The sequence below is a fragment of the Pagrus pagrus genome (genome assembly GCF_965226575.1).
Source record: "Pagrus pagrus genome assembly, contig: HAP1_SCAFFOLD_121, whole genome shotgun sequence".
Taxonomy (NCBI): Eukaryota; Metazoa; Chordata; class Actinopteri; order Spariformes; family Sparidae; genus Pagrus; species Pagrus pagrus.
The window spans coordinates 77,995-91,979 of NW_028175342.1; the positions used below are offsets into that span (position 1 = coordinate 77,995).

Consider the following 13,985-nt stretch of genomic DNA (forward strand, 5'->3'; position numbering starts at 1 on the left):
TCAACCGTGTCCAAACTTACAGCGCACTAACAGGTAGAAGATGTAGGTCAACAGGAGGACGAGAACAAGAGCCAGCAGAGCGATGCCACAGTCGAAGGGATCCGCGCACTAAGAAAGGGGGGGAAAAAAACAACACACAGTCAGTCAGACAGACAGACAGTCAGTCAGACAGACAGAGAGACAGAGAAGGAAAGAAAGAAAGAAAGAAAGAAAGAAAGAAAGAAAGAAACAAACAAACAAACAAACGGTCATCCGATTTCATATTTACAGTCTTTGGCCACGGTGGTAGATGCTTTTAACACTTACACGGTATTTTCCGACATCATCAGGTGGTTGCCTAAACAGGGATGGCCATTCGAGAGTAAATACGCACATTAAGCTTTGAGTAATATCCACATCCACAAGACAGATAACAAAGAATTTGAGACACTGCGCTCACCATATTACGATACAGTGCGATCCATCGCCATTTTCAATTGCAGTACCTAAATGACGGCAGAAATATTCAGATCGTAAATATGTGATATTGAAATCTGTGCAGAAAGACCAACGCATAATGCCTTTTTATCCTTCCTTTACCCATCGCAAATGTGTTTCTCCGCTATATTTCCAGATTGCTTCGTAGATACCGCAGCGAGTTACAAACACCAACCTTCATCCAGCTGTTTTTGTGACACAACAGATGGTGAGAAAACCTTGCCTTCTCTTTTTTTAAATGGACAATCATTCCATCATTCCAAATGTTGTAATGCAGAACATTATTTATTGTCATATTTCCTTCTGTTTTAGACTGAAAGAGGAAGATTGCATTCTGAGAAAATGGCATACCCTCAGCAGGATGGCATTGCACAACGGGAACGAAGACATGCAGATTGGAGGGGGGAGCAAGACTGGTGGGCATCGTCTCCCCTGGTGAAGAAAAGCAAACGTGAGAGATGGGCGCTTGGCCGATTTCAAGAACGACGACCCTTCCTCTAAAGACCGACGACAAGATAATGGCACTCGCTATCTCTCTCGAAGAAGAAGAAGAAGAAGAAGAAGAAGAAGAAGAATTGAAGATTTAGGGCTTCAGATGAGCTATTTGGAACACAAAGTACTTTTAAGTCAAACTTGGAAGCCTTAGCGATAAAGATTCACCTTCTGGTGTTATTTAGCGAGTCTTGTTATATTTGGAAGAAGTAAGTAATAAATATTCACTTTATGGAATCAATTATGGATTATTATGCAGAATTTGGAAGCCTTGGTAATTCATATTCACTTTCGGGATCATTTAGCGAAATTATGCTAAATTTGGGAGATTTAGTAATATATAATCACTTTCTGAAATAATTTAGCTAATTTTATAGTAGATTTGGAAGAAGCCTTAGTGATAAAGATTCACCTTCCGGAATTATTTTGCGAATGTCATTTTAAATTTGGAAGAAGCCTTAGTGATAAAGATTGATGGTAAAAAACAACTTTATATGACATTTCTGGAATTTACCTTACCTCATTTACGCGTCCAACAAATGCATGCGAATGCAAGCGCTGCCTCTTATGCTCTCCCAACAGTGCGTCTCATTGGCTCGTACTCAGCGGCCAATTGGGCTACAGGCTCGAATTATGAGATGCCGTTTTTGGATTCAATTTAGGATCAAGAATCACTTATTTGAATTTTTCATTTTGGATTTGAAAAAATGTGTGATGAAGCTTGTTAGCTCATCCCAGGAAGTCATATTCTCAACTGGGATTGGCCTGTTTACAAGCAAGTGTCTTTGTTTGTTTTCTGCGTCCTTGTTCCTTTGTTTTGTTCTATTCTACTTACGGATGTTTGTAAATACCGAAAGAGAAGAAGAAGAGCCGCCGCTGCCGCCGTCTGCTGCTGCTGTTGTTTTGTTCTGTCTGTCATTGTAATATTCTGTCCTTTGGATGCTGTGGCAAACATATTTCCCCCATGTGGGACAATAAAGCAATTCCGATTCTTAAACTTGAATGTTTGAAACACTTTACTATGGATGCCAATATTCAACCAGTTCTTCAATAGTAAACCTTTTTTATTTTTATTTTGAAGCAGTAACCATCTACATTTGTATTTGAAAAAGTTAGACTGTCAAACTTAGAGCCAGCAATGGCTGATTTAAAATCAGTTAATTCATCAGAATTCAAAACCCGGAACCATTAGTGATTAATATTTTTAGATTGGAAGGTTCAGTTATCTGTATCAATAGCAATTTAGGCATTTCAATCGAAATGCTGGAAGGATTAGTGATTTTTATCTCCTCTTTGTCGTTGATGACAGACCCTCTAAAAACAAAGAAAGAGGAAGCAATGATCAAGTTAACTGTGAACTTTTATTCACTGCAAAATGCTGTAAAAAAACAAAAACATCAAACAACAAAAGCAAACAACAAACAAACACAGTGACATCAGCAAAATGGACACTCAAGTCCAAGTCCATGACTGTTTATTTGGCAGATTTCGGCCAGCTTTTCATCCCAAGTCTGCTGGTGGATGAGGGGCCTTGCCTGCAGCTTGATCAGGGGCCTGTGGCGCTGGTGGATCGGGGGCCTGTGAAGCTGGTGGATCGGGGGCCTGTGGCGCTGGTGGATCGGGGGCCTGTGAAGCTGGTGGATCGGGGGCCTGTGAAGCTGGTGGATCGGGGGCCTGTGGAGGTGGTGGATCGGGGGCCTGTGGAGGTGGTGGATCGGGGGCCTGCGCTTGTGGATCGGGGGCCTGCGCTGGTGGATCGGGGGCCTGTGGAGGTGGTGGATCGGGGGCCTGCGCTTGTGGATCGGGGGCCTGCGCTGGTGGATCGGGGGCCTGTGGAGGTGGTGGATCGGGGGCCTGTGGAGGTGGTGGATCGGGGGCCTGCGCTTGTGGATCGGGGGCCTGCGCTGGTGGATCGGGGGCCTGTGGAGGTGGTGGATCGGGGGCCTGTGGAGGTGGTGGTTCGGGGGCCTGAGGCGCTGGTGGATCGGGGGCCTGTGGCGCTGGTGGATCGGGGGCCTGTGAAGCTGGTGGATCGGGGGCCTGTGAAGCTGGTGGATCGGGCGCCTGTGAAGCTGGTGGATCGGGGGCCTGTGGCGCTGGTGGATCGGGGGCCTGTGAAGCTGGTGGATTGGGGGCCTGTGAAGCTGGTGGATCGGGGGCCTGTGAAGCTGGTGGATCGGGGGCCTGTGAAGCTGGTGGATCCGGGGCCTGTGAAGCTGGTGGATCGGGGGCCTGTGAAGCTGGTGGATCGGGGGCCTGCGCTTGTGGATCGGGGGCCTGCGCTGGTGGATCGGGGGCCTGTGGAGGTGGTGGATCGGGGGCCTGTGGAGGTGGTGGATCGGGGGCCTGCGCTTGTGGATCGGGGGCCTGCGCTGGTGGATCGGGGGCCTGTGGAGGTGGTGGATCGGGGGCCTGTGGAGGTGGTGGATCGGGGGCCTGTGGAGGTGGTGGTTCGGGGGCCTGAGGCGCTGGTGGATCGGGGGCCTGTGGCGCTGGTGGATCGGGGGCCTGTGAAGCTGGTGGATCGGGGGCCTGTGAAGCTGGTGGATCGGGCGCCTGTGAAGCTGGTGGATCGGGGGCCTGTGGCGCTGGTGGATCGGGGGCCTGTGAAGCTGGTGGATCGGGGGCCTGTGAAGCTGGTGGATCGGGGGCCTGTGAAGCTGGTGGATCGGGGGCCTGTGAAGCTGGTGGATCGGGGGCATGTGAAGCTGGTGGATCGGGGGCCTGTGAAGCTGGTGGATCGGGGGCCTGTGAAGCTGGTGGATCGGCGGCCTGTGAAGCTGGTGGATCGGGGGCCTGTGGCGCTGGTGGATCCGGGGCCTGTGAAGCTGGTGGATCGGGGGCCTGTGAAGCTGGTGGATTGGGGGCCTGTGAAGCTGGTGGATCGGGGGCCTGCGCTGGTGGCTGAGGGGCCTGTGCTGCCATCACCATGTCTTCCACGCCTGAGTCATCCCCTGTGGATGAGAGGCAGACCACGTCCGTTATGTGGTCAGATCGTCTCGTGGATGGCAAATTCGAGTCATCCGAGGAAAGGTTCTCGTAAACCAACGTTTTTTCTTGCTTTTCCTCCTTTATCTTCTTACTCTTTCTAACTTTTTCTTTTCTCTTCCTCTTCCTCTTCTTTGAGCTCATCCCCTGTGTAGCGTCTTTGTCTGCGTCTGGGAGTTTGGCAGACCCCTCATCCATTCCCTTCTCTGCCTGGTCAGGGGCTTCAGCTCTTTTCTTGTCCCTTTTCTTCCTCTGTAGTCTGGTCATCATTGGCTTTTTTGATCTCCCCTTGTTCCTGGGTTGCTTTTTCATTTCTTTATCAGTCTCTTTCTGTCCCCTTTCTCCGTCTTCCTGTGTCTGTGAATTGTCTTTTTTTGACACTTCCTCCTCCTCCTTGTCCTCGTCGTTGTCGTCGTTGTTGTCCTCCTCCTCCTCCTCCTCCTCCTCCTCCGCAGCAGCAGCAGCAGCAGCAGCACCATCACCATCACCATCTTCCGAGTCCGACTCTTTTTCTTCAATCCTTTCAGTGTTCTGACACAGAGCGTCGGCGGTGTGAGCCCTCGACTCGAAAGCCTCCTTGAAGTCCAGATCTGCCTCGTAAAACTTCTCAGCTGTTGCATTCGAGTGGCACATCAACCTGCGGACGCTGGACTTCTTGCTAGTGTCCAAAGACCTCCCGATCTACAAAAAGAGAAGACATAAAACAAGTTGAGGAAAAACACTTATTAGCTGGTCAAAACTCGAACCGATTGAATATTAAAAAAATTAAATAAATAAATAAAAAAATAATAAGAATTCTTACGCAGGTGCTGATGCTGCTGCGGATCAGATTGAAGGTCGGACTCCCCGGTAGGCCGAAACCTTTCCAGGTGGCCTGGAAGGACTCCAGGAGTACGTTGTAGGGGCCACCATTGGAATTAGAGAAAAAAATCTCAGAGTCGCCGCACTTGAATTTGTGTCGGTGGTAGATGAATCTGCTGAGCCAAAGGTACTCCTCCTTATTCAAAGGAATGAGAGCGCGACCAAACGTTTCCTTCGTCTTGTGCTGTGTGACCTGAGAGAGTGAGAGAGAGAGAGAGAGAGAGACAGAGAGAGAGAGAGAGAGAGAGAGAGAGTGAGAGAGCGAGAAAAGAAATCAATAAAGCAAATAATTACGCACTGTGATATGGATACATTATCTGAAAGATAAAGAGATTAAAATACTTTCTTTGGAACTATTAGCAAGTATGGATCGACTATTTAAAATTATTAGCAAATTGTATCCACTATTTGGAAAACACTGCACGAAACACACCTCCAAACGCACGTGCTTTGCGGATGCAATATGTGAAAGATAAAGAGACTAAAATGCGTTGTTTGTAATTATTAGCAAATTGTATCGACTATTTGGAAAACACTGCAGGAAACGCACCTCCAAACGCACGTGCTTTGCGGATGCAATATGTGAAAGATAAAGAGACTAAAATGCGTTGTTTGTAATTATTAGCAAATTGTAGCGACTATTTGGAAAACACTGCAGGAAACGCACCTCCAAACGCACGTGCTTTGCGGATGCAATATGTGAAAGATAAAGAGACTAAAATGCGTTGTTTGTAATTATTAGCAAATTGTATCCACTATTTGGAAAACACTGCAGGAAACGCACCTCCAAACGCACGTGCTTTGCGGATGCAATATGTGAAAGATAAAGAGACTAAAATGCGTTGTTTGTAATTATTAGCAAATTGTATCCACTATTTGGAAAACACTGCACGAAACGCACCTCCAAACGCACGTGCTTTGCGGATGCAATATGTGAAAGATAAAGAGACTAAAATGCGTTGTTTGTAATTATTAGCAAATTGTATCGACTATTTGGAAAACACTGCACGAAACGCACCTCCAAACGCACGTGCTTTGCGGATGCAATATGTGAAAGATAAAGAGACTAAAATGCGTTGTTTGTAATTATTAGCAAATTGTAGCGACTATTTGGAAAACACTGCACGAAACGCACCTCCAAACGCACGTGCTTTGCGGATGCAATATGTGAAAGATAAAGAGACTAAAATGCGTTGTTTGTAATTATTAGCAAATTGTATCGACTATTTGGAAAACACTGCACGAAATACATCTCCAAGTCTGCCAACACAGCACGCTCTTACCCCAATTATACGTCTGCCATTCCTGTCACAGTCTGCCGCCGTCACCTCCTCCACCTTTAGGTTTGCCAGGACCCCCCTCCTGTGGCCCGTCGTACAGACAATGAATCCGGCGATGAGTCCGTAGAAATGATCCAACTTTTTTCTGTTTGGCCGTTTTTCCAGGCGCACTGTAAAGCAGAAGGACATTTTCAACTAGCGTGCCACAACCATCTTCGTCTTATCTGAGTTTTCAAACGCCGGTAACCGAAATACTTACGCAGTGCAGCCGGTATCTCTCTTCGCACCTGCCGGAGGTAGGAGCTGATGTGGGCGGCCTTCACAAGCAAACCTGAAAGTCAGACACAAACCGGATTTCAAGTAAATGATGATGTCGTGACTGGCGAGATAAAAATAAATAAATAAATAAATGAATAAATAATAACAATAATAATAATAATAATAATAAAATAGTAAGAATAAGAATAAATAAAAAATAAAAACAGATGCGGTTAAACCTACTAGTTTTTTTCATCCTGACAGATTGCCGATGCGTCACAATGTCCTTTTTGCACATTCTTGCAGCAGACTTCAAGATGAAAATAACTCCTCTCAGTAATTTTTGAGGAGCCTTGACCTCCTGGAGTTGTGCCTCCAAGAGGAATTGTAGAAATGCCCTCACGTTGCCAAGAATAATTAGCTGCGTTGTGACAGCATATTTTTTGAGCGTGTCCCGCCATCTGAGTGAGTGAGTGAGAGAGAGTGAGTGAGAGAGAGAGAGAGAGAGAGAGAGAGAGAGAGAGACACACACACACACACACACACACAGATTAGCACACCTAGTAGATTTGCAACGTGCTACTCTCTCCCTTCCTCTCGGTTACACGTAGTGTTTGATAGACACAAGAAAGTTAAAAAGAGTATTAAAGTATTTACTCAAGCAGCCTCTCAGTGTTTCTCAAAAAACTGAACGTCATCTCCGGTATACTGCGGTCTGCCATGAAGAGCATCCACCGTCGGGCGTGTGCAACCCGCATCCTCGCGTTCTCCTCCTGTCTCCTGTTTCCAGCGGCGATGTTCTTGAACCACAAGTCGAGAATTTTTTCTGTGTGAAAGGGAAAGAGAATTTTATTGTTATAAGGGTTGTTTGGAATTATTAGCAAATTGTATCGATTATTTGGAAAACCTGCACAAAACGCACGTGCGATGTGGATACAATATGTGAAAGATAAAGAGATTAAAATTCGCTTTTTGGAATTATTAGCAAATTGTATCGATTATTTGGAAAACCTGCACCAAACGCACGTGCGATGTGGATACAATATGTGAAAGATAAAGAGATTAAAATTCGCTTTTTGGAATTATTAGCAAATTGTATCGATTATTTGGAAAACCTGCACCAAACGCACGTGCGATGTGGATACAATATGTGAAAGATAAAGAGATTAAAATTCGCTTTTTGGAATTATTAGCAAATTGTATCGATTATTTGGAAAACCTGCACCAAACGCACGTGCGATGTGGATACAATATGGGAAAGATAAAGAGATTAAAATTTGTTTTTTGGAATTATTAGCAAATTGTATCGATTATTTGGAAAACCTGCACCAAACGCACGTGCGATGTGGATACAATATGTGAAAGATAAAGAGATTAAAATTTGTTTTTTGGAATTATTAGCAAATTGTATCGATTATTTGGAAAACCTGCACCAAACGCACGTGCGATGTGGATACAATATGTGAAAGATAAAGAGATTAAAATTTGTTTTTTGGAATTATTAGCAAATTGTATCGATTATTAGGAGAACAACAACAACAACATAAACAACAAGAATATCTTATATGCGAGTAATACAAAAATGTAAATACCATAGCGAGGTAGCTTGGTCGGGTCGCTCACAATTTTTCTCCTCTCGAATTTTTTACGCGCAGAACTCCCTGGAGTCTGAGGGTTGTACTCCAGCATCTTCTTTGGCGTGGTGGACGAAGAGGACGACGACTGCTGCTGGTGAGGGGTGGACGGCGACTGCAGGTGCTGCGGGGTGGACGACTGCTGCGGGTGCTGCGGGGTGGACGACTGCTGCTGCTGCGGGGTGGACGACTGCTGCGGGGTGGACGACTGCTGCTGCTGCGGGGTGGACGACTGCTGCGGGTGCTGCGGGGTGGAGGACTGCTGCTGCTGATCATGATGATGAAGAGAAGGGGTGGACAACTCCTCCTCCTCCTCCTGCTGCTGCTGCTGCTGCTGGGTGGACTCCTGCTGCTCCCGAGAAGGAGTCGATGATGTCATCCAAGTATTCGTGTCGCTCCTCAGCCGGTGAATTCTTACCCTGAGACCGACGCAGCCGTTACAGTTTTTCCGTAGAGGTAAGGCATGACCACAGGAAGAGAGAGTGCTGGTGCTGGCGCTGTGGCTGGTGCTGGTGCTGGCGCTGGCACTGGCGCTGGCGCTGCTGCTGCTGGGGCTGGCGGTGGCATCTCCAACTCCATCCTCATCTCCATCCTCATCTCCATCTCCATCCTCATCTCCATCTCCATCTCCATCACTGCTCGACGTCAGCTTCTCCTGGTCCAGGGTGGTCATCATCGCTGGCAGGGGATTGGACTTCCTCAGCCTCCTCAGGGCTTTCAATTTGGCACTCCGTTTGGCGATCCTCAGAATATTTTTCTGAGTCTCTTTCTGTAATGGCAAGAAAGCACATTGAAGGTTAAATCTCAGCACGACACGTGTACGCCAATAGCACATGTTGATATTGTGTATTTTAAATCAAGGCGGACAGAGGAACTAACCTTCAGCCCGCCGTGCATATTCTCCACATGCTTGTCCAGCCGGGATAGCTTTTTGCGTTTGCATATGGGACATGTTAGCCTGCCGTTATGGCTGGAAATAAGAGAAGAAAAGAAAAAAAAAGAAAAGAAAAAAATGACAATTCAAAATTAACAATAATAAACGCGACACCATTAAGGAAACAAAAGCGGAGGTGTGAGACGCGATTCATCAGAGCCACCGAACGGTACTTACGTCGCCGAAGCGTAGCCGAGGAGCAGCTTCAATTCTATGGAGTTTCCAATCTGGTGGTACTTGACCAGATGCTGGCGAACAGCAACATAGGGCACCGCACAGACTGGACACGGGACTGGACTCCGTGGCATCTTTTTCTCTGGTGAAGACAAGCAGACAGACGTTATTAGTCTATTAGTTTATTAGTCCGTTATCGTTACTCATTACCCCCCCCCCCCCCCACACACACACACACACACACACACTCACCACCGAGGCGGACGCGCGATATTAATGATATTCAGTATTTTGAAGACCTAGTCATTATTACACCCAAATTGCAAGCCTTAGTAATACATAACCACTTTCTGGAATAATTTAGTAGAAATTAGGCTGAATTTGGAAGCCTTGGTAATAAATATTCACTTTCTGGAATCAATTAGTAGAAATGAGGCTGAATTTGGAAGCCTTGTAATAAATATTCACTTTCTGAAATCAATTAGTAAAAATTAGGCTGAATTTGGAAGCCTTGGTAAGAAATATTCACTTTCTGGAATCAATTAGTAGAAATTAGGCTGAATTTGGAAGTCTTAGTGAGAAATATTCACTTTCTGGAATCAATTAGTAGAAATTAGGCTGAATTTGGAAGCCTTGGTAAGAAATATTCACTTTCTGGAATCAATTAGTAGAAATTAGGCTGAATTTGGAAGTCTTAGTGAGAAATATTCACTTTCTGGATGTTATTTAGTGAATCTCATTGCAAATATGGAAGCATTAGTAGCGTTAGATGATGACTTGAAATTGGTCTTACCTCAGTGTTGCATCCAACAAGTGCATCTAAATGGATGCACTTGATGGAAGGGCTATTTAAAGCCTTTCATTGGCTCGCTCTCGGCCAATCAGAGCATGGACATAATTTAGGATAGAGGTTCACTTATATGGAATACGTGCCATGCTTGTCTTGATATATGTCTGTCTTGACATATATGACATCATTCAATTACAGAGTATTTATTAGTTATGATTTAAGTATGTATATATATATATATATATATATATATACATATATGTATATATGTGTGTATATATATATATATATATATATATATATATATATATATATATATATATATACATAAATATGTATTGGTGTATATATGTATATAAACGCGTCAGCTGCTCTAGCCGGACCCCTGAGCTCCAGAGGCCTTGGAAGTGAGCGCTCAATCCGCTCCAAATGACCCCCAGGACCCTCTGAGATGGCCTCCTGGAAGCTGAGCTCCAGGGACCGGGGAGCTCGGCACCAACAAGCCCGGCCGTGGACCTCCAGAGGCTGGGCACGTCGGCTGCTCTAGCCGGGCCCCTGAGCTCCAGAGGCCTTGGAAGTGAGCGCTCAATCCGCTCCAAATGACCCCCAGGACCCTCTGAGATGGCCTCCTGGAAGCTAAGCTCCAGGGACCGGGGAGCTCGGCACCAACAAGCCCGGCCGTGGACCTCCAGAGGCTGGGCACGTCAGCTCCAGAGGCTGGGCACGTCGGCTGCTCCAGCCGGGCCCCTGAGCTCCAGAGGCCTTGGAAGTGAGCGCTCAATCCGCTCCAAATGACCCCCAGGACCCTCTGAGACGGCCTCCTGGAAGCTAAGCTCCAGGGACCGGGGAGCTCGGCACCAACAAGCCCGCCCGTGGACCTCCAGAGGCTGGGCACGTCAGCTCCAGAGGCTGGGCACGTCGGCTGCTCCAGCCGGGCCCCTGAGCTCCAGAGGCCTTGGAAGTGAGCGCTCAATCCGCTCCAAATGACCCCCAGGACCCTCTGAGATGGCCTCCTGGAAGCTAAGCTCCAGGGACCGGGGAGCTCGGCACCAACAAGCCCGCCCGTGGACCTCCAGAGGCTGGGCACGTCGGCTGCTCTAGCCTGGCCCCTGAGCTCCAGAGACCTTGGAAGTGAGCGCTCAATCCGCTCCAAATGACCCCCAGGACCCTCTGAGATGGCCTCCTGGAAGCTCAGCTCCAGGGACCGGGGAGGTCGGCACCAACAAGCCCGGCCGTGGACCTCCATAGGCTGGGCACGTCGGCTGCTCTAGCCGGGCCCCTGAGCTCCAGAGGCCTTGGAAGTGAGCGCTCAATCCGCTCCAAATGACCCCCAGGACCCTCTGAGATGGCCTCCTGGAAGCTGAGCTCCAGGGACCGGGGAGCTCGGCACCAACAAGCCCGGCCGTGGACCTCCAGAGGCTGGGCACGTCGGCTGCTCTAGCCGGGCCCCTGAGCTCCAGAGGCCTTGGAAGTGAGCGCTCAATCCGCTCCAAATGACCCCCAGGACCCTCTGAGATGGCCTCCTGGAAGCTAAGCTCCAGGGACCGGGGAGCTCGGCACCAACAAGCCCGGCCGTGGACCTCCAGAGGCTGGGCACGTCAGCTCCAGAGGCTGGGCACGTCGGCTGCTCCAGCCGGGCCCCTGAGCTCCAGAGGCCTTGGAAGTGAGCGCTCAATCCGCTCCAAATGACCCCCAGGACCCTCTGAGACGGCCTCCTGGAAGCTAAGCTCCAGGGACCGGGGAGCTCGGCACCAACAAGCCCGGCCGTGGACCTCCAGAGGCTGGGCACGTCGGCTGCTCTAGCCGGGCCCCTGAGCTCCAGAGGCCTTGGAAGTGAGCGCTCAATCCGCTCCAAATGACCCCCAGGACCCTCTGAGATGGCCTCCTGGAAGCTAAGCTCCAGGGACCGGGGAGCTCGGCACCAACAAGCCCGCCCGTGGACCTCCATAGGCTGGGCACGTCAGCTCCAGAGGCTGGGCACGTCGGCTGCTCCAGCCGGGCCCCTGAGCTCCAGAGGCCTTGGAAGTGAGCGCTCAATCCGCTCCAAATGACCCCCAGGACCCTCTGAGATGGCCTCCTGGAAGCTAAGCTCCAGGGACCGGGGAGCTCGGCACCAACAAGCCCGCCCGTGGACCTCCAGAGGCTGGGCACGTCGGCTGCTCTAGCCTGGCCCCTGAGCTCCAGAGACCTTGGAAGTGAGCGCTCAATCCGCTCCAAATGACCCCCAGGACCCTCTGAGATGGCCTCCTGGAAGCTCAGCTCCAGAGACCGGGGAGGTCGGCACCAACAAGCCCGGCCGTGGACCTCCAGAGGCTGGGCACGTCCGCTGCTCCAGCCTGGCCCCTGAGCTCCAGAGACCTTGGAAGTGAGCGCTCAATCCGCTCCAAATGACCCCCAGGACCCTCTGAGGTGGCCTCCTGGAAGCTCAGCTCCAGGGACCGGGGGGGGGGCGGCACCAACAAGCCCGGCCGTGGACCTCCAGAGGCGGGCACGACGGCTCCAGAAGTCTCCCTGTGGAGAGCCAGAGATGGACTCTCCAGGAACCTTGCGCCCCAGCCGGACCTGCGTACCCACACTTAAGCACACCTCCTGGGATGAAGCCAATAGCCGCACCCGCTGGAAGCTCGCGCCCCTGGTACTCCGTTTCAGCTTTCGTGCCCCTGGTATTCCATTTTGGACTTAGCCGAAATATGACTAAGTCCACACTGGAGTACCAGGGGCGCAGGGAAAATTTGGAAGTGTTAGTGATTAGGATTTTATTTTTGTAATTTAAGATGGAGTACCAGGGGCGCAGAAAAATTTGGAGGTGTTAGTTATTATGATTTCATTTTTGGAATCGGTACAGGTTGGACACATTATAACACCAAAACAGCACAAATGCCAATCAACGCACTCATCTATATCATAAATGTATTAATTGAAATGTGTATTTTGTATAGAGAAGCCTTTTTTAATATTTATCATTTTCTATTTCTTATTACTCAGACGCACATGAGCTAAAAAGAAACACACCATGACACTGGAAACCAGCAAAGCAAAGCAAGAATAAGACCAGAGCCTACCCGAATATTTAGACTGTGACCACGGGAAATACGGCGGTGCTTCGGCCGGCCGATCCAAGATGCGGAGACCCCCGCGCTGGATCGTCTTCTTTGTCAATCCGACGAGGGTTTTTGGAAGTATTAGTGATCGGGATTTTATGTTTGTCATTTAAACTGGAGTACCAGGGGTGCAGGGAAAATTTGGAAGTGTTAGTGATTAGGATTTTATTTTTGTAATTTAAAATGGAGTACCAGGGGCGCAGAAAAATTTGGACGTGTTAGTGATTAGGATTTTACGTTTGTAATTAAAACTGGAGTACCAAGGGTGGGGAGGTCGGCACCCGCAAGCCCGGCCGTGGACCTCCAGAGGCTGGGCACGTCGGCTGCTCCAGCCGGGCCCCTGAGCTCCAGAGGCCTTGGAAGTGAGCGCTCAATCCGCTCCAAATGACCCCCAGGACCCTCTGAGATGGCCTCCTGGAAGCTAAGCTCCAGGGACCGGGGAGCTCGGCACCAACAAGCCCGGCCGTGGACCTCCATAGGCTGGGCACGTCAGCTCCAGAGGCTGGGCACGTCGGCTGCTCCAGCCGGGCCCCTGAGCTCCAGAGGCCTTGGAAGTGAGCGCTCAATCCGCTCCAAATGACCCCCAGGACCCTCTGAGATGGCCTCCTGGAAGCTAAGCTCCAGGGACCGGGGAGCTCGGCACCAACAAGCCCGGCCGTGGACCTCCATAGGCTGGGCACGTCAGCTCCAGAGGCTGGGCACGTCGGCTGCTCCAGCCGGGCCCCTGAGCTCCAGAGGCCTTGGAAGTGAGCGCTCAATCCGCTCCAAATGACCCCCAGGACCCTCTGAGATGGCCTCCTGGAAGCTAAGCTCCAGGGACCGGGGAGCTCGGCACCAACAAGCCCGGCCGTGGACCTCCATAGGCTGGGCACGTCAGCTCCAGAGGCTGGGCACGTCGGCTGCTCCAGCCGGGCCCCTGAGCTCCAGAGGCCTTGGAAGTGAGCGCTCAATCCGCTCCAAATGACCCCCAGGACCCTCTGAGACGGCCTCCTGGAA

General features: G+C 49.6%; 1 protein-coding gene across 1 annotated transcript; it reads right to left on the reverse strand.

The window, feature by feature from the left end:
• LOC311254002 (uncharacterized protein) lies at positions 1–9,232 on the reverse strand (the record flags this gene model as incomplete). Its single annotated transcript, XM_084384430.1, has 10 exons — positions 1–108; positions 4,339–4,638; positions 4,760–5,011; positions 6,102–6,268; positions 6,358–6,429; positions 6,600–6,817; positions 7,014–7,182; positions 7,949–8,759; positions 8,870–8,960; positions 9,102–9,232. 10 exons carry the CDS (start codon positions 9,230–9,232, stop codon positions 1–3), a joined length of 2,319 nt encoding a protein of 772 aa, XP_084240556.1.
• Positions 9,233–13,985: the final 4,753 nt, after the last annotated feature.